The 27,906-nt window shown below is 50.7% G+C and overlaps 1 protein-coding gene across 3 annotated transcripts; it reads left to right on the top strand.

The window, feature by feature from the left end:
• Positions 1 to 13,025: 13,025 nt before the first annotated feature.
• On the top strand, positions 13,026 to 27,218 carry Pdlim4 (PDZ and LIM domain 4). 3 transcript variants are annotated; one of them, XM_021177845.1, is made up of 7 exons: positions 13,026 to 13,197; positions 18,307 to 18,458; positions 22,085 to 22,163; positions 25,823 to 26,004; positions 26,194 to 26,357; positions 26,675 to 26,792; positions 26,910 to 27,218. In XM_021177845.1, exons 1-7 carry the CDS (start codon positions 13,105 to 13,107, stop codon positions 27,112 to 27,114), a joined length of 993 nt encoding a protein of 330 aa, XP_021033504.1. In that variant the 5' UTR covers positions 13,026 to 13,104; the 3' UTR covers positions 27,115 to 27,218. The 3 variants fall into 3 exon arrangements, with proteins under 3 accessions (XP_021033504.1, XP_029339726.1, XP_029339727.1); XM_029483866.1 differs by having other exon boundaries at positions 13,052 to 13,197; positions 25,808 to 26,004; XM_029483867.1 differs by lacking the exon at positions 26,675 to 26,792 and having other exon boundaries at positions 13,052 to 13,197; positions 26,910 to 26,980.
• Positions 27,219 to 27,906: the final 688 nt, after the last annotated feature.

Below are 27,906 nucleotides of genomic sequence, written 5' to 3'. Positions count from 1 at the left end.
ATTTGAAAACAAAGAAAGAAAGAAAAGGAAGAAACAAACACACACACACACACACACACACACACAGAGAGAGAGAGAGAGAGAGAGAGAGAGAGAGAGAGAGAGAGAGAGAACAACCAGAAGTAGATTTTGTGGTACTAGAAGTGTTGGAGAAGGTTCTCAAGGGCAGAGGGAAATAGTATCTGATAGAAACTCAGTCCTAAAGAAAGGAACACAGGCTGCTAGTACAAATAACATAACTAGAAGACAGGTCTGATAGTTAATCTTGTCAGCTTGCCGGGATTCAGAATCCCCATGTCTGTGAAAGATTGTCTAGATTAGGTCAACTGAGGTGTTGGAGGGTCCACCCTAAATGTGAGCGGCACTGTCTCATGCACTGGGGCTCCTGAATAAAGAAAAGGGAGAAAACGAGCTGAGGCCCTGGACTGACTTGTCTCTCTGCTTCTCGGCTGACTGCAGGTGCAGACTGGCTGTGGTGCAGAGGGCTGGCTGCCTCCCTTCCTGCCACCACACCTCCTGCTCCTTGATCGCTGTACCTTCCAGCTGTGAGTCAACATAATCCCTCCCTCCACTAACACGCCTTTGTCACAAGTTTTAAGTTACAAACACAATAAAAATACCAGCCCTCAAACACCAGCTCCAGAATTAGAAATCTTCTCAGTAGTTAAGAGTGCTCAGTGCTCTTCCAGAGGACCCAGGTTCAATTCTCAGCACTATACAGCCCCTCACAGCCATGTGTGCCTCCACAAACACCAGGAATACCCCTGGTGCACAGACATACATGCAGGAAAAATACCCACACATATAAAATAACAAAATAAAGAAATCTTAAAGAAAACCAGAAATAACAAGTCAGTAAGTCACCACTGTGTTCTTCTGATCCTTTAGCCTATCTATAACAAGAAAACAGAGCATTGTGGTGATAAAAAGGATTCCCACCCCAAGACTAAACATGTTTACCTATGCTTCCTATGAGCTCCTGGTTTTGGTGTTTGATGGTGGCCAGTTTTTGGGTTGGTTTGCTTGTTTGTTTGTTTTGTATTTTGAGGCAGGATCTTACTCTGTAACCCAGACTGGCCTTCAACCCACAGAAATCCTCTGCCTCCCCCTCTTGAATGCTGGGATCACAGGCGGGAGTCATCATACCCCGTTTATTAACTTCGTGTTGAATTTAAGTATCAGAACTGTTTAGAAACCCGTCCGTACTGTAATAATGTGAACATAAAGTTATGATTTAAATAACCATGTATTTTGGGAAGGTCCTCACGTTCAAATGTTTAGGTACTTGTCTTCCAGATGCCCATTTCTGATTCTTAGTGGGGCTCTCTGTTTCCTGATCTGTCAGAGGTGAACAGCTCAGGCCACTCACTCCAACCAACAACAGAGCCACCCCAGCCACCGTGCCTTCCTTTCCCAAATTGTTCCTGTCAGGTATTTTGCTGCAGCATCAAGAAAGGTGATCTAAAAGGGTGAATATTTTACACTCTCACACACATGCATACACACACACACACATATACACATACACACACACACAATGAATCCATGTGAGGCTAATTCTACACTGTGGAAAATTATAAGATTACAACCCTTGTTCTGTTGCTGTATAAACAACAGCAAATTACTTTTTGACAATTGCATACACATATAGATGTACTTTGATCGTATTCATCCCTGCACATGTCTCCTGTCCCCTTCCCACTCCTACTGACCTCCTTCTTTCTTGCCAACTAGTGTCTTTACTGTGGGTGACTCAGTGATTTTACAATGGTTGCTTGCGGGAGCATAGATAACGGTTTTTTTACTGGAGTGTATGCAACATATGCCAGTGGCTGCATCACTGAAGAATATGTGTCCCTTTTCCCCACAATCATGAACTGCTCCTTCGGGAGTGATGGAACATCCATATCCCACCCTCTATCCATGACAGAATGTTGACAGCCCAATCTTGTGAAGGCTCTGGGCAGGTAACCACAGCTGCTAGGCGTTTATGAGTGCCATAGTTATGCTGTCTGGAAGCCAGCTTTGGAGCATTCCTCCATCCCCTACTTGTTTTCCAGTTTATTTACTTTCTTCTGTGGGGTTCTCTGGGCTGTAGATGGAATGATACATATGTCCTGCTTAGAAAATAAATATTCAATGTTCACTTACTGTCTTAGTTAGGGTTTCATTGCTGTGAAGAGACACCACAACCAAGGCGACTTTTATAAAGGACAACATTTAATTGGGACTGGCTTACAGTTTCAGAGGTTCAGTCTATTGTCATGGTGGGAAGCATGACAGTATCCAGGCAGACATGGTGCTGGAGGAGAAAGAGTTCTACATCTTGATCTGAAGGCAGGCAGAAGGAGGCTTTCTTCTGTAGGCAGCTAAAAGCTCACACTGGGTGGAGCTTGGGCATAAGAGTCCTTGAAGCCTGCCTATACAGTGATATACTTCCTCTAAAAGGCTACACCTCCTCCAATAAGACCACATCTCCTAATAGTGTCACTCCTAATAGTGCCATATGAATGGGGCAAGCATATTCAAACCACCACATTCCACTCCCTGGCCCCCATAGGCTTATTCAAACATGAGTCTACAGGGACCATACCTAGCCATAGCATAACACAAAATACACTTACTCCAACTTCAAAAGTCCCCTTGGTTTATAACAGTCTCAACAATGTCATAAGTCCAAAGTTCAAAGTCTCTTCTGAGAGTCATGCTAACTCTTAACTGTAATCCCCTATAAAATCAAAACAAAAAAGCAGATCACAAACTTCCAGCATCACAGGATATACATTACCATTCGAAGCATAGTGAGGAAATACTGGACCGAAGCAAGACTGAAAACCAAGCTGGGGGAACTCCAAACTCTACATCTCCATATCTGATGTCAAAGTGCTCTTTGGTCCCAAACTCCTTTCTTTCTCAGCTTACCTCAGCAGGTATCCCACAGCTCTGGCATCCCTAACACCTTGGGTGTCTCCAAGGCAACTTCAATTTCACAGCTTCTTGTTCCAATGTCTGGGATCCATACATGATTTTCTGGGATCCTCGAAAGGACTTGGGTCACTTCCCTAGCTCTGCCCTCTGTACCACTCCAGGCTCTAGGTGACTCTACTCCACTCCTCCTGCTGTTCTTGGTGGTCATCCCATCATCTCCAATATGCCATGGTCTTCTACTGCAAATAAGCCTCACCAATAACTTCTCATAGGCTCTCTTCATGGTGCCAGCCCTCAGCTTCTCTGCATGACCCTTCATTTCTGGGCCATCAACTACAACTGATAGCTGTACCTTCACCAATGGCCTTCCCTGGCCTCTCACAGTGCCATGCCTCAACTTCTCTTCATGACCTCTTCATCCCTTCATGCTTTCAAAACCAGTACCACTTGGGTAATTCTTACATATTACCAAGTCTGGTTGCCAGCACAATGTCTATCTCTGGAACACAGCTTCTCTTTGCTCTCAGAAAATACTTCCCAGGAGATTTCACCTCAGTGATGCTGGCCTCTTCTTAATCACCACTAACTTCCTAGCTCCAGCTAGCCAGCATCAATTGTTCCAGTAACTCCTGTTCTTGACTTGAAAGCCAGAGCCACACAGCCTAAGGTGCTAAGTTCAGCTGCTTTCTAGAACTAGAACGTGACTCCCTTGTTCTATTACATCATTTCCAGCTTTCCATTTTCCATGATTTCCTTTAACGCCTAAACTTGGCTGTCCTGGAACTTACTTCATAGTTTGAACTTCTGCTAGGATTAAAGCCCTGCACCACTGCACCTAGACCTAAGCTTTTCTCTACCTTTCACAAGATTTTTATAAGTTCTGTACTAGAGTACATTCCAGTCAAATTGACAACCAAGAATAGCCATCACCATGCATCCCTTTTCAATTTGACACATAATCATATCATATCTCCTTGTGTCCGAGTGTAAACTATAGCCAGGTCATAGTAATGGACATCGAGGCACATCGAGGCAAGACTGTTGATGTCTTTTTCTCCCGGCCGCCTGGATAGCACCCGCCTAAGCTGTGGAAGAAATCCAGGAGGGAGGAAGATATTTATATGAGTTTAAGCTTGATTTCTCAATGTTTTCAGCAATAGAGTCTTATCATTTAGCTATAGTGGGTAACCAAGAGCAATAACAATAATCTGTATTACCGGGGGGTTGGGGGGGCGCTGTAGGGACCTCTCTGGCCAGCTATTCCTTGAGAGGTATCCAATCCCTGGCACTGGGATTTTCACTTACTTATGTTTCCTAGAATCAGCAGTATCTTCCTATGAGATGTACCTCCCAGAAGACTTCACAGATCTGTATTCATTCTTGAACAGGGCCAAAGCTAATCTGTATCATTCCAGTTTTAGTATATGTGTTGATTAGGAGAATCCCATAGGGTCTTTTATTGAGCGAACTAGGCTCTTTTTAATCTTCTGAATTAAATTCATGCTTCATCAATACTCTTCTGATCTACTCAGACATTTATACTTAATGATTTTAGATGAATTACATATATACTTTGGACTCTATAGAGCATCTCTTATTTGGGTTTTCCCTTATATTTACCTTTTCCATTGATTTTAGAGTCATCTTGTCAATCTCTTCCATCCAAGTAAATTTTCATTGGAATTTCATTGAATGTATCCATTAATAAGATTTAAAATATTGGGTTTTTTAGGAGCATAGCCTATGTTCAATAAATTTTGTTTTCTTTTCAATCTACACATGTCAACATTCCTAGGCCTTTAATGATCTTTAATTCATTTCTATTTCTATGTTCCCTTGTTATTGTGAGTGGTAAATTGTTTTATTACATTTAAAACTATTTTCAAAAGTTTAATATGCATTTATTTTATGTGTATGTGTCTGAGTGAATGCCTATGTGCCAGATATATACAGAACCCCCTTGAGATCAGAGGAGTCCATTGAATTCTCTGGAATTGGAGTTACAGGTAGTTATGAGCTATCGTGTGGGTGCCAGGAACCCCACCTAATTCCTTTGTAAGAGAAGCAAATGCTCTTAACTGCCAAACCACCTCTCTAGCCCCTATTTCATCACATTTTTAAGTTATCTATGACTTAGCATGTTAAAAAAGACTATTGATATCTATATACATTTATGAATTTATTTCATCCTATTCCATTCTTACGGATTCCTCATTCTTCATAATAGTTTTTCAATTGATTCTCCTGTGCATTGTAGCCAGCCGAACATTAACATCTGCACAGAATGGACCCTTTGTCTCGCTCTACTATTTGCTATTTGTTTCCTTTACTTATTTCTTTTTATTTTCTTATTATCTCTTATTTCTTCTTTTTGTCTTATTTCCCTACTCATAACCTCCAGGGAAACACTGACCAATAGTGGTGGAAAGAACATTGTTTGGAATCTATCTTAATGAAACTTTCTAGACTGTTAAGCTCAACACTGGATTTGGAGTTCTGATATTCTCTCTCTCTCTCTCTCTCTCTCTCTCTCTCTCTCTCTCTCTCTCTCAATGAGAATTTTTCCTACTCTGTGGTTTGTGGATAGCTGGTAAATCTTCATCAAACATCTTTTGAGATAATCACAAAATTCATTTTCTTCCAGTCTAATAAATTAATAATTAGATTTAATGAGGCCCAGGCAGTTTTATTAATTCCAGAAAAACAATTCCCATGATGGCAATCCTGTTTCCCTCTTGACTACCCTTGGCAATTAGCTGGGCCACCATTTGCTCCAGGGGCTGACTGGAATTAGGACCAATCCTTATGAGGAACTGTGGAAGCGGTCCATCTCTCTCTGGCACTGGAACACCATGCTTCTCTGGAAGAGAATGCTTGTTCTCCTTCACTGGGCCAGCAATACTTCATGCTCCAAAGCTTGATGTCACAGCCATTTGTAATCAACTTGTCTCAGTCCTGGACACAGACACTTCTCAGAACTTGTGAGTCCCAGAGTGCTGAGCCTAGTCTTTCCACAGCCAGTGCTCCCTGTCAAGCCCAGACCCGGCACCTTCACTTCTTTTTCCCTGAGATGAAGCACTTTCTCCTTTAACCCTCTATTCATGAGTTCTTCCTTTACACTCTCACATTCTCTTGGCATAATCTGGCTTCCCGTGTGCGAGAGTTGGGTGTAGACCCTCTATCCCTTAGGCAGGTCTATCTTCCCATTAATACAGTGGGTTCCCACAAAGCATCCAATGTGGCCAGGCATCCTCTAGGTCGGGTTCAAGACAAGTGAGCATACCACTGTCCTTGTCGGTGGGTATGAGAGCTGCTTCCCATATTCACTTCTGAGCCCAGATATGGCTCAGCAATGGAGTTAGCTTTGGGAAACAAAGGAACTGAAGGACTGTGACGCTTCTTAAGCAGCCAAGAAAACAGCCACCCAGGACATGAGGCTGACTCACGGGCCCTGCTCTCCTGCACTCCAGTGGCCTCCAGCAGCCTCCGTTCAGCTTTCCTAGGCTGGATCTGGCCTTTTCTGCTCTAATCCCCATAGCCCCTTGCACCTGGATTCCCAGACCTCTGGGCCAGCTGGCAGCTGCTAGCCTCCAGAGGAATGGCTCTGCCCCATTTGCTTGACAACATGGGAGGTCAGGCTCACACCAGATGGTCACGGTTGAGGTGTCCAGTGGCCTGACCGGAGGTGAGGTCAGCCTTGAATAGCCCTTACCAGCCTGTGACTCAGTCAATACTGGCTACTGGGTACCACTAGTCAAAACACTTCACTAAGACTGATCAGAGTAAAGAAGCTACTCCTGGGCTGGGGATGCAGCTTAGTTAGGGATACAGCTCAATTGGTAGCATCCTTGTCTAGCACACTTAGAGCCCTGGGCACCACATAACTGTCATGGCGGCACATCTATGATTCCAACATGTCAGGGGTAGAGAAAGGAGGATAAAGCCCAGAAGATCATCATAGGCCGAGCTGAGGCCAGCTGGGGCAATAAGAAACACTGCCTCAAAAAGCTTTAAAAATGTACAGAAGAAAAGATGGGGCTGAGACATTATGCTGGAGATAGGCCAATGTCTGCTGGACCCTCTGCCCTGTTAGCATCATAACTTTGTGTCCCCTCAGCAGCAGGAAATGGAGGCCCCAAATATGCTAGTGAGAAAGTCATGGGCAATGGGGGTGTGAGACTCCATCCTGAGAAGAAGAGCCAGGAATTTTAATCTTTGCAGTTTTTTCCAAGTGAGGAAATACAGTTGTGTGCATTACAAAGGCTTAATTGTCCAACTCTCAGCCCTAGAACAGTGCCTGACACAGAAGGCTCAAAAATACCCGTTGACGAAATGGACAAATCCTAAATAGCATGTGCCGTAATTCCGGAAACAATATTTTCACATGTCTCCTCTTTTATTTTACTGGATGGGTAGAAATAGAGACATGGCCTGGAACTCCCCAGCTGGCCTAGGAGCCCCGGATGTCAGCTCTGGAGGTTGGGAGGGGGTCCTTAGGCTGGAGAATAGATGGTCCTGGTCAGGTCATTGCTAAATGTGTTCATAAATGTGTCGATAGAACAAAAGCTACAGACATACAGCTGTGCTGGAGTCCAAAACCAGTACAGCCGTGAACAGCAAGCAACGCCTCAGGCAGGGGAGTCACAGTAACTCCATTGCTGTAGCCTCAGCCCCTATTTCGTCTCTGTCGTCTCTGTACTTTGGGCACTACCTTTCCTGTACCACATGGCTGGGCCTCTCTTTACTGGGCTGGGGAAGGAAAGCTCATGAATCCTTACTTTCACCTGATGTTATGATGGGAAAGCCTTGGCTAAAAGCGTTGAGGACATAGTGAACACATATCCCAGCTGCTCACCCCAGGGGCTGATTTGTAATGGGAAGCATTTTCTCCTCACAAGGGTCAGTGTAGCTGGGCTGGCAGAGAGCTCCAGCTGCCAGGGGAAGCAAAATACCCAGAGAAACTTGTTTGGGGCTGTTTTAAAGTATCTTGATTGACTTCCATTATCAGTTTGTCGGGTTTTGGAACCACCTAGGAGACACACCTCGGGGCATGTCTGTGAGGGCAATTCCAGAGAGATGGAACAGAGGGAGAGAAAATTCAGCCTGAGTGTGAGCTTCTCAGGGGGCAGGTGAAGTACGGAAATGAACAGAGAGGAAGAAACAAAGTGTGGAGATATGAGGTGTAAGGTGCGAGGTGAACCCACCGTGTTCCTCTCCCTCTGCTTTGTGCCTGCTGAGGCACCATGACTGGTCCACCTCACCCTCCTGCCTTTCCATCTTCCTCACTGTGATGTTCTGTAGTCTCAGACTATGAGTGAAAAGAACCCTTTCTTGTTTAGTTTTTGGTTTGGTTTGGGATTTGGGGGGTGGGGGTGCAGGGATATGTTATCATAGCAACAAAAGCAAACAAAAAGCTAATACGAGGGAAATACAGGGAGAATTACTACCTTCAGAGCTGGGAGAGGCTGGGTAATCCCAGGCAGGGTGCCTGCATCCTTTGTCCAAAGTGACAATTAAACTGAGTACAAAGATGAGGGTCACCCTAAGGCGAGGGTGGAGCCTAGTGTCTTTTAAGACTGCTACCTCAAGGTCTCAGTTGCACAACACCCAATCACATGGGTTTCACCGGCAGAGGCTGACAGGCTGTGTTGTCACCTCCCTGTCAGGGCTGGGCCACCTCTGCCTTTCCCACCTGCCTTCTGCTACCCCTGTGTGAGATGCTATCCACCCCAACACCCTCCTTCTCCCAGGCCTCAGGGCTGGGGCCTCATGGGCTCAGCTGGATACACCTGTCCCGCCCTGCCACCCAAGAGTCTCTTTGTTGGGTCTCAGAGCAGGCTGTTTTCCTCTGTGAAAACAGAATCAGAGCAGGTCTGACAAGGGTGACGGAGGCACAGGTGGTGACTACAAGGACAGCTGAGACACAGCTATATATCAGCAGAAGTGTCATTTGTAGGAAGGTACCAGCCCAGCATCTGTGCTCCAAATCAACCACTTGAAACTGTGTGAGCTCAGGGTGGCCCCTCACACCTCCCCCCTGAATCTGTTTCCTGAACAGCCTTCTTTCCACTTTTGTATCTGTCCTGGAACCTGGCTGAGGGCCAGCCACCAGGGTCCTGTTGGCAAAACCAGCTTCATTCCTGTTTGGCCCCTGGGATACTGACTCCCTCCAGAGCCTCCAGGATCTCAACCTCCTTAGAGATGGTACCCGGTACCTTAAAGCCCAGCCTCTTGAGTCCCATTGACTCTGTCTAGGCTAGACACACAGCCAGCATTTGCTAAGTTGTTGTTGAGGGATTGAATGGCACAAAACTGGCACTGGGAAAGTCCCTTTGCTATAGCCACACCCTCTTCTGTGTTCCATGGAACCAAACACGGCTTAAAGACCAGCTGAGCTGCACTCTTGATAGAGTTTTGTCCTCCTTGGTCATGTCGGGCATAGTTCCCAACCCAGCGTTCAGGCTAGACGTCTCCAGACTTCCTTTCTTCCTCCTGTTACCTGGACCATGATTTTGGCTATGTCTACCCTTTGCAGTGTCCCCAGATCCTGCCTAGGGCCTGACTTGGCTCCCTATCACCATAATGCTGACCAAACGGCCCTCCTGTGCCTCCTGTCCTAGATGTGAACACTCACCAGCACCTGACCTCAATCACAGGCTACTGAGAGAACAAGTCCTTGAGTAGCCAGAGGAGATATGGCCTGGAGCTGGACCAGACAGGACACAGAAATGAGACTTTTTCAGTTCTCTCCTCTGGTTGCTCTCTGTGATCCTGCTGTGATCAGAAGTGTGGACTGGGCATAACAAAAGGAGAAGACCCGAGCTATGGAGGCTGCAGACCTCCAGCTATGTTAGCAGCTTGCAACAGCTGGGGTTGGAGTAGGGAATGGGCTGGCTCTTGAATGAGGGACATGTTGGCTCTGAGGAGCTGAGCAGGAGTAGAGCAGGCTTCATACACAGACTTATGGCCACTGGGGTACAGTGGCTCAGCCTCTTAGTGCTCTGGCTAGCACCGTGGCCTCCCAAGAAGGTACTTTAAGTATGAGCTGGCCCATCAACTTTACTCTGCCCTACCCATGGCTTTGTGTATCCCTGGACAGTCTGAGCTGAGCATTCCCTCAGCCTGAAGTTGTTCATGCTCCGCCCTCCCCTTCACCCTAGGCTCAGATCCAAGGGCATCTCCCAAGGGCGTCTGTTCACACTGGAGCCTGCCAACTCTACCAACCCATCAAGGAAAGAGTGCTGTGGTTTCCTCTGGCCTTGGACAGCCCTGGCTACACACAGAGGACCTGGGCATCACGCCCTGAACTACTTGGGGCTCCTTAGAAGGACAAGGCCCCTAAGTGTGGTCTCTAAGGCAGCATTCTGCCAAGCCCCCTCATACCCTCCTCGGCTCTTTCTGAATCATGGCCAAGGTCTAAGCTAGGATAATGACTCCCATATCAGTTCTGACATTGTTAATAGCAAATATGAATACCTAAGTTGTCTGTTGGGCGCTGGAGAAAGTGAGACAGACACAGTTCTTGCCCTATGGTACCTCAATCCTAGACCTTGGCAGCACCAAGCCTTGGCATATGGAGGCCGGCCACTCAATAAATTTTTGATGGGTGAATGGGGAAGGTTTGAAATGAGCAGTCTGCTTACACTCAGCAGTCCATGCGCCTGAAGACATATAAAGGCCACTAGGGTAGAGGTGAGCCATGACCAGCCACCACCCATTCCCACCTTAAGCAAGCCTCTAGCTTGGACAGCAGCCTCGTGACTTGCTACATCACCACCATAAAGATTCAACACAGCAATCCTCCAGGACCAAAGCCATCAAGACAGGAAGAGAACCACAAAACCTTCAGCTTAAGCCTACAAAGCCTTAGTGGTGTTGGAGAGGCCATATGACCTGACACTGAGTTGACCTACTGCTCCAACCTCAAGTTGACTCAGAAGTAGCCACACAGTATGTCCACTGCTAAGGACTACCCCTACCCTCCAGGACCACAGTCTATCCAGGCCGCTCTCCTATAGGAAGGTGCTTTTAAAGGTGGGCTGCTGATGCTTTCAGGTCAGGGATGTCACCAAGAGCCCATGAGGATGATGACAGCCACAGGCCTGGATATCTATCGTGCATCCTTCTAACCTGCCCAGGCTCTGCACAATGCTGATATAGCAGAATCTAGAACCATCCTCCCCACTCCCCCCTCATCTCCAATCCCGTTGAGAGAAGCCTCTGAAGAAAGATGACAGCGAGGTCATTCTCAGGAAGCCCCTCCTCCAAGAAGGTAATGTGAGTATTCAGGATGGGAAAGACAAGTCTTGGGGATGTGCAAATCAATCGAGAGAGAAACAAGAACATCTGGGGAAAAGTTCCCAGAATCCACTATGAGGTGCATTGCAAAGGGAGTTTCCACAGATTCCTGAAGACCTATGTTCCTCTCCCCACCACTCCCCACCTCCCCCGCAGCAAGGTTCATTGCTGTCACATATACTGTGGCTCTTGAGGGTCCAGATGAGAGGTCTCTGACCACGGCCCATGCTGTACATTCAACCCTCAGGACAACCAGAGGTTGGTGGTTGAACCCCTTCTACTTAGATGGATCTAATGGCTAGGAGCATCTGGTTGCCAGCCCCCAGAGACCATGCAGAGACCATTCTGTTGGTCCTTCCCATATGCCTGTCAATGTGGGACCCGTGTTTGCATGAAGCCAGCACAAACCTCTGCCACACAGTATTGCGAGGCCAACATCTGTGTGTCCCTCTCACTCTCCACACACTCAAGCATGCATCAGTGTCACACACTCAATCCATGTCACTCCTCTCCCATCTGAAGAGATAGCAGCACCCTCTCTACCAGGAGGACATCCCTGCCTGGGACCTCCTACTTGGTACCTCTCAAGTCGTCCTACTCTTTGTCACCAGGAAGACATCAGGACAGTCACCCCTACATTGTAGCTCTCTGACACTTCTTCTCTTTTCCAGATGTAGGAGATTTAGTGGTCCCTCTCATCTCCTACCCTGTGAGCATCAGCGTCACACACACAGTCCGAGTCACTCACGTGTCACACGTCACACGTCACAACAGGGTAAGAGAGAACACAGGGTTGCCAAGAATATTGACTAACTAGGATCTTGCCTCCTCTGGGTCTGGAGAAGCAATTGATGGCTGATGTGGTCAGACTGAGGTACCCAGAGAGTTGTCTGGCCAAACCATTGTACCTCCAGAAGCTGTTAAAGGACATCCGGGCACACAGTGGTTGGAAGTGAAGACTTGGGGAGAGAAGAGCCCTGGAGAGTGGGGTGAGGCCGAGCTCCAAATACTTCTGCTCCGCCACTGGGAGACAGGCACTGCTCCAGCAGGCTCTTCTTTCCAGAAAGCTAAGAGATACAACACCCCTGGCAGACAAGATGACCTGAAGGGAGATGGAAACAAGACAAGGCCCAAGAAGCCGGGGATGGGGGGTGGGGTGGGGGTACCTGGAAAAAAAACATGCGACTTGCTTCTAGATGCCAGAAAGAGGTCAACTCCTCTAGGAGATCAGCTTGGCCTTTGCAAACTAGTTTGGGCACCTTTCTATTTCTACTCCACCCACGCCCACCCGTAGCCCCCCAAATAGACCCATGGCCTGCTACTGTCTTGGGTCTGTGTCCCTAGTCCAGGGCTTCTCAAGCCCAAGGTTCTAAGTGTGCCGGTGTGCAGAGGGTTCCATAAGCTGAAAGCTGGGGAGGCAGGTTGGCCCGCCAGAACGTGGAAGTGGTTTGGGAACAAGGCACGGCCCCATCCCCCATCAGAGCCACCGCAGCCCTGCATCCCTCCCCGGGCTAGAGCACCGGCCCGTAAAAGCGACTTCAAAGGGCCGGTGCCTAGTGTCTGAGTTTCCACAGCCTGCTCAGTTCCGCAGCCAGGCAGAACTCAGACATCGAAGCGGACCCTATTCTGGGGGCTTCAATAAGCGGGTGGGGGGTGCGGGGTTTAGCCTGGGAAAGTGAGGGGCGGGTCCTCGGAGCCCCCAAAGTGGGAGGATCGAGAGTCCGCGGGACCAATCGGTGTGCGCGCGGGGCGCGGGCACGGACAGAGGGGGATCGGGGGCGGGCAGCCCGGGGGCGGGGCGCGGCGGCCAGGCGGCGGCAACGGCGGCGGCGACTCCTCCGTGTCCGGCTCCAGCTCTGGCTGCAGCTCCGGCCCGCGATGACCCACTCGGTGACCCTGCGCGGCCCTTCACCCTGGGGCTTCCGCCTGGTGGGCGGCCGGGACTTCAGTGCTCCCCTCACCATCTCGCGGGTGAGTCCGACCCCCGCGGGGCAGCGGGGTGGTCCCGGGGCTTAGACCTTGTCCTTGTAGTAGACCCAGGACCCAGATCTTCGACGTGTGGGAAGCTTGAAAGCAGAGTGTTGGTCTTGGTGACCCACATAATGTGAAGGGGGGTTCCAGCAGGGCAACACAGTCCCACCCCGCTTCCCGCACAGCCTGCCTGCCCCGTTTGGTGGTGAGAATCCCCAAGAGTTCATACACCAACTTCCCGCTGCTAAGTTTCTTTAGGGGAAGTTGCTGTGGGCCAGGGAAGAACCCTCAGACATGGACCAGGAGTCTGGACAGCTCTACAGAGGCCCAGAAACTCCTCAGATCCAACCCTGCCTGAAGTTTTGGAGCAAAGTAACTGAAAACCCACTTCCCCTGTTAAAGGTCCGGTGGCCTTAGGAGGGTCTTGCTGTCCTCAGAAGTCCACCCACTTCCCCACTCTGAACTTCAGTTTCTCCTCTCTGGCCTCAGTCGCTCTGGGGGAAGTGACCAAGAGGGACTGTTAGCTTCCAGGCAAGGGGGAGACAATGAGGCATGGTTCCCCCTCCTTACAAACCAATACAAAGCCATGGACCGGGACAGCCTCAGCCCAGTTCCCCACGGGTCCCAGGATCATACCCTTCTCCTAGATCTAAGGCAGAGGCAAAGAGGAGGGGGCACAGCCCTGGAGAGGGAGTTGGTCTGAAGATAGAGCAGGGAGGAGCTCCGGCCTGAGGCAGGGATTCCCCAGCCTTGGAGCCAAAAGAGAAGAGAACCCAGGCTCTGCCCTTAGTGGCTCTGGGTCCAGAAGGAGGGGACAGATGTGGACATCCCTTCACCCCACAGAGGCTACTTGAATCTTTGGGGAAGTGTGTCGGGGGACTGGAGAACCACTTTGCTGCTTCCTCTGGCCCTGAAGGCTGGGCTAAGCTTTAGAGATTTCTTTTTCAGTTCTTGGGAAGAGGTAGTCACTGGGTGGGTGTGGAATTGTGGAATCCTCTATATGGGGGCCTGGGTGACAGGCAGGACCAGCTGTCCTAGGAGGCTTCTAACATCTGTCTTTACCACTAGGTCCCTGGGGCCAAGTGAGGTATGCCTTCAGCACATCCCTGTGACTTTCATCTCCTTGTTCTCCCTAGAGATCCCCGCTGGGGGTGGGAAGTGGGGGGGCAGGTGGGCAGAGCATCTATGTCTGCCTGGTGGGTCTGTGTATCTACAAAGAAGGAACGGTGAGGGTGTTAGGCCAGCCAGCAGGCCAGGCACCCTGGGTGTGAGGCCGCTGACAGGCTCAGTGGCCGTGGCTGACTGCTGGAGGCGGCTGAGAGCTAAGACATCTGTTGCCCACGCGGCTGCCTGTCCAACAGGGAAAGGCCTTCAGTCGTCAGCAGAGGCTGCCCAGGCCTTGTTTGGCACTGATGGGGACTTGGTGGGAGGAGATGCAGGCCCCTGATGGACCATTTGGGAGAGAGGAATCCCCTTTCTCCTCCAGAGTCATGTGGCAGAAACTCAGACATACGGAGCCAGGGTAACTGAGCCTGGGTTAAGGTGGGATTTGGGAGATTTACAGAGCTGGGGAGGTACAGGCCACAACTTGCCTACCAGGTACCTCAGGGGCAAGAGTACAGGGGTTGGTGATATAGGTGGGAGTGCCCTCACAAAAGGGCTTGTAGGTCCTTTCTGTGTTCTCTCAGAGCCCCTCCTATGTTTCCAGAATCTCCCTTACCCAGAGTCCAGTAGAAACGGACAGCCTCATGCAGACGGTGGGTGGCTGATTGTTAAGCTGGGCTGGGAGCTTACAGTCTTGGCCCAGGAAGCGTCTAGGATCCCCAAGAATAATGTGCAGGGCTTCTTCCTTATAGACAAACTGTAATGACTACTGGTCTTCTTCAAGCATCACAACGTGCCAGGCCCCACCCTATCGGGTGTTGGAAGCAGCACCTCCCCTGCAGCCAGTCCTTGGAAAGAGCGTTGATGCATGCCTAGCCTCTGGTAGAGATGTCATATGCCACAACTGTCACTGGAAGTCCCCAAAACAATCCTTAGACTCCTGGCCTCATATGGTAGATTGAGAGACTGAGGCACGGAGAAGTTAAAGAACACAGAGCAAGGGGCTGTGAGAAGAAATCCGGGTCTGTTTGGAGGTTGCTGTAACTGTTTATGAAATGATATGACCCTCTGTGGCTCCCACGCACCACAGGCGTCTGCAGTGGGCACAGTCGGGGCTGGAATGCAGCAGGTGAGAGACTGATTCATACCCCAGATTCCCATCTGACCTCATTGCTCCCCTCCCCCCTTTTCTTCTGTCTGTCTGGTTATCTTGTACTGCACAGCGAGACAGTTGACCAAGTTCCACTCCATCCAGGGATACCCTTGTTTAGAACATTCCATGGTTCTCAACCCCATGAGAAATGCCAGCGTCTCTCACCCCAGGGCCCGCAGACCCTGCAAAAGCTAGTCCCTGCAACTTTTCTGCCTTGATCACTCCCATGATCCCTTCACTAACGATGTTATAAGCCACACAAGTCTCCTTCCTTCTTGCCTAGATAAGCCATTGTAATGTTGGGTTTCTACCTGGAATGTTATCCCTTCACCTGTGATACACTCTTCCTTTTGCAAAAAAAAAAAAAAAATGCACAGTGGTTAACACTGTAAGTTTTGCTTTGGACCCACCTGACCTAGGTTAGAATTCAGACTCAGCCATTTATTAACTAAACATGTCTTTGTCTTCTTTGCACCTCGGTTGCCTAGTCTAGGAAATGGGCTTGCCTTGAGAACTCAGGAGACAATGCTTAGAAAGGGCAGCTGGGAGTCACGGTTTCCTGGCTTCGAGCCCTCTTTGACCAGAACTCCCCAAGCTCAATGGAGTTGGCCACATCCCAGACACCTCTGCTTCCAGGAACTTCCTCCACCTACAGGGACCTGAATGCACCTCTTGTGCTGGCTGAGTCATCTTGTAGCAAGCTAGCCCTAAGGAGGAAGACTCTTATCCAGTGGGGGGACTGGACCAAAATGTCCCGGCGCCAGCCCCCTCTTTATTCATCTGTAGGTAGACATGAGAACAGCTTTAGCCTCACCTGGTGACTGAGAGGTTGTCCTGTGCCAGATACGGTAAAGTGCTGGCAGAGATCAGGTATCTATAAAGAACAGAGAGCTCTGAGCAAAAGCTTGACAGGAGAATGGGATCGGATGGTGCCAAGTGGGCACCTGCCCCAAGAGGACAGGCTTGTGCAAGTGCCTAGTGCCCAAGCCCAGCGAGTGAATATTTAGGGTGGACTTGTTGGCTAAGGGATCATGCTTTAGAAGAGAACTTTGCTTGAGGGAGATGAGGAGATAACTCAGTCAGTAAAGAGTTTGTCGTGTAAACACACAGACCTGACTGCGTTTAATCTCCAGCCCCCACATTAAAAAGCCAGGTGCAGGGCTGGGGAGATTGCTCCGTAGGCAAAATGATTGCATAAGGCTCTGAGTTTGAATCCCCAGGTCTCACGCAAAAGCTGAATATGGCAAAGCATGCCTGTCACCTCAGCACTGGGGTAGGTGGTGACAGACAGAGAGATTCCAGAAGCTCACTGGCCAGAGAGTCTAGCCAAAAGCGGTGCACTCTAGGTTCAGCAAGAGTGCAGGCAGTGGTGGCGCACGCCTTTAATCCCAGCACTCGGGAGGCAGAGACAAGCAGATCTCTGAGTTCAAGGCCAGCCTGGTCTACAGAGCGAGTTCTAGGACAGCCAGGGCTACACAGAGAAACCCTGTCTCAAAACAAACAAACAAACAAACAAACAACCCACTACCACCAACAACAACAAAAAAACCTGTCTCTATAAAGACAGAGCAAGTCAGTGGATGCCAACTTTGGCTTCTACACACACACACATACACACACACACACACACACACACACAGGTGTTTGAGAGTGCATATACATATACACACACATGTGGTATTCATATATGTAAATATGAGTAATATTTCTTGAGGCAGCCTATTTTAGGGCAATGTAGCTTGGGCAGTGCCCACATCAAGCTTCTAGCCAAGGATCTGCCAGCACCTGGCTTTGTCCACTCTCTATTGGAAACTGGCTGAGCTGAGCCTGGCTGAGTTGCCAGGAACTCCCACCACCAGCCACAGCCACACTGATAAGAACAAGGTCATTAGCAATTCTTAAGCCACAGAGAGGCGCTGGCTGCTGATACTGGGTAAGAACGGTGACTCCTTGTCTGTTCTCTATTTGTCCCCAAGTTCTTATTTAGATAGCACTGAGCCTGTCCCTACCCTCATCACATGACCTTCATCAGATGACCCAAAGCGCTTGAGTCTGTTGAGTCAATAGAGGTCGCTAGGGGATCCTGCAGGGGAAGCAGAGATGGAGTTGTAACCCCAGAGTGCAGGGTGGTAGTTGGAACTGGATGGCTTTGAACTTGCCTAAGGAGGCGATGTACACACCTCCTCCTTTTAGTTGTAATGATGCATTAGAAATGTGGGGGTGCAGGTAATAGGCACACAAGGAGTTACTCTCAGAGTAATGGGGCTCTGTGCTGAGGCCTAAGGCAGGAGTGGGCTAGGTGGTAAGCAGGGTTAGTCAGGAGACTGTACCAGCTGGAAGGAGAGCAGCATGTGGGCAAATAAAGATGTGAGTGCTGTCTGGTGCCTTTATATACCCTACAGGTGTTTATACCCACCATAGCAATGGTGGAGCAAGTGAATGTGTGGCGGGCATGAGAGATGAGATCAAATAAGTAAGGTCGGGGGCTGCTTGAGTAGAGCATTGTCAGTGTGAAACACATGACATGTCCATGCTCTGTGTGTGTCTGGGCATATACATGTCCTTGTGTGTCTGAGTGTCCCTTGCATGTCGTAGTGTGCCTACATTCTACTTGGCCCAGGCTAGAGGAAGCCCCTCATATATCCTTACATCTAACAAGGTCCGAAGGGGCTCCAGACTGAGGTTTTGAAGTCCGAGGCCACAAGGGGACCTCAGCCAGCCTCTTAGCTTGCCCACCTACCTACTGGTCACACTGGCACAAGGCCACACTGGCCAGGTTCTGAGGTTGATGGGAATCTAGTGCAGGTGACCATGTAGTAACTGTGCCAACCATGTGGTTTTTCTAACCACAGGTTCATGCTGGGAGCAAAGCGGCCCTGGCTGCCCTGTGCCCAGGTGACTTGATCCAAGCCATCAACGGCGAGAGCACTGAGCTCATGACACACCTGGAGGCCCAGAACCGCATTAAAGGCTGCCACGATCATCTTACGCTCTCGGTCAGCAGGTGTGTATGGGCAGGCTGGGCTGGAGACGTGATCGGAGTGAGGAGGGGTGCTAGCCAGTCTGGTGAGCTGAGCCAGCACAGCCTTTGTGCCTCACCCCGGCCCAACCTAAGCATCGGTGCAGTCATGGTGCTTAGACAGCACTGGTTAGAGCTGGGAGGAGCCTTTACAATCCAGGGTTTGGAGCGCTTTGCTGCCCTTGTGGGAACAGAAATAAGATCTTAAACTGGGTGGTGCACACCTGTAGCCCCAGTACCTAGAAGGCTGAGCTAGGAGAAGCAAACATTCAAGGTTAGTCTGAGCTGTGTGGTGAGATCTTATCTCAAAGCAAAAGCAACGGCCCCACCCTGCACCTCCCATCCATCCTTTTCCCTCCACCAAGGACCAGTCTGATGCACAGCTCATCTTCAGACTAACTTACAAATGTAAAACCTAGTGTAGGCTCCACTTGACAGATGAAACTAGCGAGGTAGAGGACACCTAAAGTTGCATAGCCAGGCAATAGAGAGTAAGTGAGCATGCTCTCTCTTCTCTCTCCTCTTCTGTTCTCCTCCCTCTCTTTTCTTCTCCCCTCCCCCACTTCCCCCTCTTCCTTCCCTCCCCCCCTCTCTCTTCTTTTAGTGGCTGCCAACCTTTCTGACCAATCCCACAGCTGTTCTGCCTCAACAGCTGTCTTTACCAGGGCCTATGACTCTGTCTGGTTAAATCTGGTTTTGGAACAGGCTTTCCTTCCATGGACCTTGTAACGAACACTGAGTATCCCGTCGTCATGAAGGTGCTGTGGCGAACACTCAGGCCTTTCCTGGGCTCAGGCTCTGCCTTTTCAATCAGTTCCCACTAGCAGTTGGCTTAATCCTGGCTGAGTGAGAACTCTATCCGCCTTCCCTGCCTGGGCCCAGAGGACATAACTCAGTTTTGCCACATTCACTGCTAACGGGGACTTTCCACGACCCCCCATGGATCTGTGTGGGCTAAACCATCCCCAAACCACAACACAGTTAACCCATGCCTGATTGATCCATTGGCTCGGAGCTTTGAAACACAACGAGAAGAGTTATAAGGTAGTCCCTGTTTGTGCCTGGCCCGTAACCAGGTCCCTGTTGGGCTCAGGAATCTTGGACGTGCCCTTGGCACTGAGCAGCCCAGCTGCAAGTCTTTATTCCATTGGGCACACAGCAAGGACGCCTCAGCTTCATCTAGACCCTTCTATCTTAGGTACCCACAAGGGCTCTATGAGCCTGGGTTTCTTTTCCCATACATCCAGTTCCTTACTCTCTGCCAGACTGCGGCATGGCTGGTTAAGGAAAGCTTTGCCCGCAAGTAGCCTCCGAGGCCTCCCAGCTTGGCTGGGTTCCTGGGCCCTGACTCACCTCTGGCTTTGTTCTCTAGCTAAATGAGGGCAGCCCTAGGGATGGCAGAGCTGTGGGGAGGCTCAAAGGGTCCTGAGTCAGGAGATTCCCAGAGAGAATGATGTCAGGGATGGTAGCAGGGTGGAGGTCCCCTTTCCTTCCTTCCTTCCCTGGTCATTTGTTCCGATCTAGGCATGGATGGAGCCAGAAGGCCACTGCCGTGTTGCATTTTGGGAATTACAGCCCCAGCATGCAGTGTGGCCATGGGACAGATGAGCGTACACAGTCCATGTCACAGCGCCATCTGACTTCCAATAAGTGCTTTACGCAGACCCCCAACCTCTCCAATCGTAAATCAGGGGCTGCCTTGTGGACTTGACACTGAGTAGTAAGGAGGTGCCAGGCTCTCTCAGTCAGAATGACACCCCAAGACTCTCGCTCCCTCTACCATCTCCAGTCCTCCCTCACACACCAGACTTGGGGCAATTTGACCACGTGGCCACCTAGACTAGACCCTCAACCTAACCCTCTTTCTACTGGGCTCCCTTACAAGGCCTCTGTCTCTGCTCCCTGTCCAGCCCACTCCTCAAGGCTTATGCCTGGGCCCCAGACACATCCTCCACCTCTTTAAGAGGCTCTGCCGAGGGCCAGCCTAATGACCTGGCTAGAGTGAGGGACTTGGCAGTCTTAGAACAGCTTCCCTGCCTCTGGTGCCCCACTGACTCTCCCACAACCTGAGATATGCAGGAAAGGCCTTGTTTCCTTCTAGACTTATTTTCTATGGGGCCAAAGTCAGGCTTCCAATAGTTCAAGTCAGATCCCATTGTACTGTAGAGCAGGACCTTCCTCCTATCAACCACAACACTGCCATGATAGTCTTTACTGCCATCGCTTGGTGCTTTGCATAGCCCATCCTTTGCTTCTCCTTTTGTTTAAACAAGCTTACTGCTCACCCGAGGAGCCCTGAAGGAGAGCTCACTACATGACTAAGCCCTTCATTCTTATCTGACACCTTAGGCCACTCTCATGGCCCTTAGACCACAGGTTTGTGCCACTCTTGGGCAGGTATTTAGACAACGATAAGGCAAAGCATCCAGACAGGGCATCCCTGGTGTGTCATGACTAGAAGTCAGAGCAAGTAGAAGACATGGTTAGAGATATTTTAAAGGGGTCACTTGGGAACCTAGCTGAGTGGCTAGAGCCAGGGCTGTGAGGAAAGGATTGGGCCCCGGAAGACTGTGGGCAGTGTGAACAGAGATGAAAGCACAGAATCCATGTGGACATAGTGTCAAATCACTGAGCCATTGCGCTGGGTATGGTGGCACACTGGGGAGCAGAGGTAGGTGGGTCTCTGTAAGTTCAAGGCCAATCTAGTCTACATAGTGACTTTCCAGGACACACAGGGCTACATAGAGAGACCTTGCCTCAATCAATCAATCAATCAATCAATCTTCCCTGAAAAGGAGTCATGAGTGAGCTTCAACCCCAGTCATAAGACTTCGAGAGGCCTCAGGAGGCCTCTTAGTTAAGGAACATTATTTCCACACTCTAACCAGCCTTATTATACATCGCCTGCCAACCCAGGGTCCACACACCCTCCTGGCTTGCCTTCCATAGAGCTACTGAGTGGCAGGGCTGGGCCCACAGCCTTTAGGCCTGCCCGTCCTGCTTATGGCAGGTTTACGATGTTTTTCTCCCTCCTGAGTGGTGTTTGGCTTTTGGTTTCTATGGCGAAGCAGGAATTTCCTAATGGCCTGTTTCCCATCTGGGCTGGGCAGACCTCAGTCAGTGATGACTCTGCCTGAGTGGGTGGAGGCAGCAGGACGGGAGGTGCTCCCCCACAGCCTCCATTTCACCTCCCGGAGAGCCACTCAGGCCCCGGCCAGAGGCTACGGAGGTCAGAGGATGAGCCGACTGGCTCCCACTGGCTCCCGGCTTATCCATGTGTGAGGCCTGGCTTGCCTTGCTGTGCTCTGAGCCTCCTGGAGTGGAGTTTCTGCAGGCCACTATGAGGGAGGAGAATGTCTGAGGTGCAAGGCCTCTCCTACAAGGTCTTCAGGAATGAGACCAGAAAGGCACCAGGCCACTGGCAGGAAAGGGAGCACAGCTCTGCCCCAGGAGAGTGACGACCTGAGCTTGTGGCTTCTTGCTTCAGCAGACACCACCATGCTAAAGAGAGGGGGAATTTTGACTATTTCTCTTCTCCCCCAGCTCTGGTTTCAGGCATGGGATGGGGACTAAGAAGCAGGCATATCTCACTCTCCCAATTCCTGCCACAGGTCTGAGAATAAGAACTGGCCCAGTGCTCCTGAGGACAAGGCTCAAGCCCATAGGATCCACATTGACCCTGAGTCCCAGGTAGGTATAGACACTGCTCACCTGGCCCAGCTAGCTCAGAGTGAACCCAGGACAAGAGGCAGGCATGGCCAACAGACTTCAGTGAAATTCTCACACTGATGGTCAGACGGCCAGGGTATACCAAAGTAGACAGCTCCTCTAGGACATGCCTGCTTCTATCCCTTACCCTGGAGCCCCTGCAGTGCGCTTGACCCAACTCCAGGCTAGCCTGCATTCTTGGCTAGGGTGCCTGGGATGGGATGGGGCTGGGCTAGGTCTTGGCTCAAGATCTCTCCACACAGAGCTGAAGTTTTACTCCCATACCCAGAGAGACCCAATCAAAAAGAAGTCAGCAGGCTTAGAGAGAGATGAGGGTAAGCAGGTGGCAGCCTCAAGCTGTGAAGAATCAGGCTGCGGCCATTCCTGTCTTGCACGACCCTCATGCACTCTAAAGCTGGAGAGGTCCCTTTTCATGTCCCAGAGGAGTTGCAGCTGTCACACTGTCCTCAAGGAGAGAGAGCAAACCTGGCTGCCCTGAGTTCTCATGAGAAGAGTAGCCAAGTGCACCAGATTCCAGATACCTAGACCTTGCGCTCCACACCCCTGGGCAAGGCCAATCCTGGGCTAATCTGTGATGTAGCTTGAATCCAGAGTACTCAGTATGAGAGGTGTGGCTTCTGGGCCTGCTCTTGTCTGCTCTCTCCACATGGAAGAAAAAGGACCAGGACAGAGAGACATTTCAATAAGAAGTCAGAGAGGGCTCACCAGAAAAAGGAGATCCAAGGCCAAACCTTAGGACCCAGACAGAGCGGGTAGGAAGAGGAAATGCGCCCCACAAGCACCTGAAGCCCAGGGGTGCGTGTGTTTTGAGATCAGAGCAGTGACAGGAGGGTTGGTGAAGGCAGAGGGTGAGGTGATTTGTCCCAGACTTCAGCTCATCCCGGGAAACATTTGTATCTTAGTAGCTTGCTTTGTCTGAGGCCCTTCAGGCAGGGAGAAGAGAACAGATTTGGCAGAAAAAGAAAAAGGGAAAAAAAAAAAAACAGGCAAACGGGGAGCAGAAGGCGGGCTGTTCCTGTGAGACGCCTGGCTCCTCTCAGCATCAGTGCTGAAAGGGACAGGGTAGACATAGTTGGGAGCGGAGGGAGTCACCAGGGGCTCAAGGCCAGTGGGCTCCAGGGGGCTCCCCTATGGGGTTTGAAAGCTGGCATGGCAATATGCCTTTCCTGTAGGGTTGGGAGGCTGGGACTGAGAGTGGCTTCCAAACAGGGTCTGGTGGCTAGAGCTGCAGAGGGACTTCTCCTGCCTCCATTCTTTTTCTCACAGTTTTTCTTCAAAGGCCAGCAGCGAAGGTCCTTACTCCTTACTGTAAGGGGAGTGAATTTCCACAATCCACAGAGCAGTGTCCTCAGCTGCTGCCCCCCTTTTGTATTTAAAAGGTCGTAGGCTCCATGGGTGGCGACAAAAACACCCTCCCCGCCCCTGCGGGGCTGTGTCCCCAGGAGCACAGACACAGGGCTCATTGTCCCCACACTGCCCCCTCCTCTGAGTGTGGAGGTGGGGCTGGCTGGAACATTTAGGGAGAAGAAAACTACACTTAGCCCTAGGCCAATACAGGGCACCCCTGGCACGCATCCCCAAGAGGAATGGGTAACTGCAGCCTCAGGACCACGGTCTCTGCAAGGCCACAGAGGACCCTCTTTTCTCAAGGCCCTCGAGGGACAGAAGGCACACGGGCCGCCCAGGGTGGGAGAAGCATCTGGCTAAGAAAAGCTTTCTGGAGTAGGGGGGCCTTGAACACCCAGACTGCTGAAAGCTGAGATTCAACCTAAGAAGAAATCCACCTGTTCCTTTGGGTACAGCATTTGCCTATGTCTGGTCACCCCTTTTTGTTGGCATTCTTCTGACACAAGTACCAGGCTGTCACTCAGGGCAGGGGGCAAAAGGTTGGGTGGAACACTGCCACCCAAAGAGAGGAAAAAGAGGGGGAGGACATGCAGGGATTCCCACCAACAGCCATCCAGTGAAGCACTTGGTGTGGTGTGCTCAGTGAAGCACTTGGTGTGGTGTGATCTTACTTCATCGCCTACTGAGGGGCCCTGAGGGTGAGAGACCATCGCATTCTCCCAGGTAGGGGAAGAAACAGGTTCAGAGAGATGAAAGAGTCACCAGTTCGTGACAGAACTGCCACTCAAACACACACTGAGGTCACCACTGAGTTCAGACCTAGAGAAGCTGCTGCATGGGTGGTCACAGGAGGGGCCAGAGCTCACCAATGACCCTGCTCCCACACCCTGCTGGGATGGGGTGGGGGGAGTGAGGACCTCAGTCCCCCCAGTCTCTGCTGACTCCCATTCCTCTCTTTCCATTGAAGTTTCATGCAGAGCCCAGCCCCACCCCCTCCCTGCCCCACCCCTACCCACCACAACCCATCTGGTCCCCATTAGAGGCCAGCCCTGCCTGCCTGTCTACCCTGCAGATACATGTGTGAGGGTGCTCAGGTTACTAGGGGCTTTCACTGGGCCTGATGGGAGACTGGGGTCTTGCTGCTGTTGCCACCCCAGCAGCATTGATGGGGCCCCACTTAGCCAGCAAGCCTCTTGCTTTTTGTTTGGATTTGTAGGGGAAAGTGGTACCTTAATGGGGGGGGGGGCGGTGATTAAGGCAGAGAGCCTTGAAAGCTAGACTGTTCGGTGCTAGAAGCTGCCTGAGCCCAAGCTGGTCTCTTTCCTGCTAGGAAAGGGTCTCCCCATCACAGAGTGGAGCGACATATATATGCATTTGTATATGTGATATATGTGTGTATAAACACATATGTATATTTATGTATATATAATATATATGTGTGTGTATCATCCCCCAGGCTGAGACACACCCATGGCCTGAACTTGAGTCTTATCCCCTAAATGAGGAATTCTCATGCCATCCCAGGTTTAGCCACATGGACTTCCTCAGGATGACCAGCACTGGCTCCCAGTGTATGTGAGACCTTGCATACATGGATAGGAATATGTAAGGAGACTGGCTGGTGTGTGTGTGTGTGTGTGTGTGTGTGTGTGTGTGTGTGTGTGTGTGTTGTCCTTACCCATGTATGTGTCTTTCAATGCACTTGTGAGAGTATGTGTGCCCCGTTCACATTGTGGTGTGTGTTTGTGTGCCTGAGGGCTGAGGTCAGCATAGTTTTGGACTCTGCATGGACATACACACCCAGACCCTGTTCAGAGCCACAGAGCCCCTACCTTGTCCTTATAAGCTGAGAGGCAAGCTCAGGCCACTCTCCCTCCAGCCATGGACACTAGGCTGCTCTTGGGGTGGTGAGGCCCAGTCTCTGCTCCTTGCTTGCTCTGCCCCAAGAAAGCTACTTTCACTGCTTTTCTGGGGACTAGGAATAGAATGCAGGCCCAGAGGAGCTGACCCTCCTAGACCCCTGCACCTCAGACTTCCCTTGGAAGGACCTTCAAGAAAGAACTAAGGGCCTCTTTTGACTGTAGGATACGAGTTCCTTTTCGTATTCCAACCGTGGACCCTTTTGCTGGCTGGGCAAATAGCCTGGAAATGTCAGAACAGAGGTAGCTAGCCAACACAGAGGCCTAACAGCATAACGGTGTGAAAGAGGACAGTCAACAGGAGGGGTCAAAGGTCAGAGGGCCTCCTAGTGCCTCCAGGTCTTGCTCTTACAGGACTGCAGTCCAGCCACCAGCAGGCGCTCTTCGGTCTCTGGGATTAGTCTGGGGGACAACAGATCAGGCCTGGGATCTCCATATGGTCAGCCACCTCGCCTTCCAGTCCCTCACAATGGCAGCAGCAATGAGGTCACCCTGCCAGCCCAGATGAGCACTCTGCAAGTGTCTCCACCCCCCAGGTAGGACAGAGGCCGGGCCTTTGAAGTCACACCCAGATCAATCATAATCCTTCAAATCTCTGCAGTTCCTTCCTGGCCCCTGTCGTTTGATCTAAGAGCCTCAACTCACATAGTTATAGTTTGACTTAGAAGGCTGCCAGGCCCAAGGCTGGAATTACCATGCTGGCTTTCCATCTCTCCCCTTCCCAGTGCCGACACAGCCAGGGTTCTCCCTCGGAACCGGGACTGCAGGATAGACCTGGGTTCAGAGGTATACAGGATGTTAAGGGAGCCAGCAGAGCCCACAGCCTCGGAGCCGAAACAGTCAGGATCCTTCCGCTACCTGCAGGGCATGCTAGAGGCTGGCGAGGGCGGTAAGGCTCCCAACACCTTATCTCCCCTGCCTCCCCTCCCCCTACAGTGCCCAGCTTACCCTTCACCTTCCAACCCCACCCAATCCACACCTTCTAGCCATCCAACCCCCTCTTCAAATCCCTTCTGTGCCTTACTGTGACTGTGCTCTCACCCTCCCGATTCCCACTCTACCACCCCTGTGACTTTCCCTTACCTCATACAAACCAAGAACTTCTCCTCTAAGCTTCTGGTCATCGTGTTCCAGAAGCAACATCCTGCTGAAGTAGGGTTCTTATCTCACCTACCCCATCCATACCACCTGCCCTCTGGATTTCAGGGGATCGGCCTGGGTCCGGTGGTCCCCGGAACCTCAAACCAGCAGCCAGCAAGCTGGGTGCTCCACTGAGTGGCCTTCAGGGGCTACCAGAGTGCACGCGCTGCGGCCACGGGATCGTGTGAGTACCCAATTTACCCACCTGCACCCCCACGACGCCACTTCTGTTTTCCAAGGCCATGGGTAGAGGCTTGTCCTAGAATCTGTCAGTCACCTGTCCCTCTGTCCTCCACAACAGGGGAACCATTGTCAAGGCGAGGGACAAGCTCTACCATCCCGAGTGCTTCATGTGCAGCGACTGCGGCCTGAATCTCAAACAGCGTGGATACTTCTTCCTAGATGAACGGCTGTACTGCGAGAATCACGCCAAGGCTCGAGTCAAGCCGCCAGAGGGATATGATGTGGTGGCTGTATACCCCAATGCTAAGGTGGAACTTGTCTGAGCTGGGAAATCCTGTCTTGCCTCTGCTTCACTTAATGTTCCCTCGTGGCCTGTGTAAATATATGTCCTCCTGGCCTTTCTAATAAAGTCCCTCTGCTTGCCCTGGAACTAGCTGGTGTCTGGCCTGATAACCTCCAGTGCAGGCCATAGCTCCAATGTGCTGTAAGATCAGTTCAGGTGTCAGGCCTGTTCTAGACATTAGGTTCAGTGGTGAGCCAGACAGGTCTCATGCTGTTCCCACAGCCTGAATTGGATGGCAGAGTAAGCCATAAGGGATAGTGTCGTTAATACTAAGGTCTGCTGCTGTAAGTGTAACAAGGAGCCTGGCTTGGGTGAGGTCAGGAAAGCTAATAACTGAGAATCAAGAGACGGAGGGAGGCAAGAGTTCTCTACAGAATCAAAACCTATGCAAAAAAAAGCATGGACCATGACGGCCTTGGTGTGCCCGTTGTCCGCATGAGTGGCCAGGGGTGGTCCCTAGCCTGCATGGGTGGTGCCCCCTTCCTGGTACTCTCTTCCTAGGTCGCTCTCTGTCCATACACTCTATTTTTCTTCTCCTCTTCCTTCCTCCTGCCACTAGGGGGCAAGCTTGACTTTTTCTTGAGACAAAAGGCAGCATTTTAGAACTAACACTGCCTTTCCCTCTAAGAAGCTTGGCCCTTTTCCCCCACCTGCAGTAGAAATTCTACACTCCTTGGATGCGCCCCAGTTCACTCGAAGTGAGGTCTGCCTTGCACCTTTTGGTTACATAAACCTATTCAGACTCCCACTTTTAAAACTATACAAGTTACCG

This window comes from Mus caroli, chromosome 11 (assembly GCF_900094665.2).
Source record: "Mus caroli chromosome 11, CAROLI_EIJ_v1.1, whole genome shotgun sequence".
In the NCBI taxonomy this organism is placed as follows: domain Eukaryota; kingdom Metazoa; phylum Chordata; class Mammalia; order Rodentia; family Muridae; genus Mus; species Mus caroli.
The sequence above is the reverse complement of the archived record's forward strand: the minus strand, read 5'-3'. Positions and strand labels throughout refer to the sequence as shown.

Excerpts from the sequence above, each read along its gene's own strand:
- Pdlim4 (XM_029483866.1), top strand. The coding sequence starts at position 13,105 with ATGACCCACTCGGTGACCCTGCGCGGCCCTTCACCCTGGGGCTTCCGC. Across the intron at positions 22,164-25,807 it reads ACATTGACCCTGAGTCCCAG|GTCTTGCTCTTACAGGACTG; the intron begins GTAGGTATAGAC and ends TAGTGCCTCCAG. Across the intron at positions 26,005-26,193 it reads CAAGTGTCTCCACCCCCCAG|TGCCGACACAGCCAGGGTTC; the intron begins GTAGGACAGAGG and ends TCCCCTTCCCAG.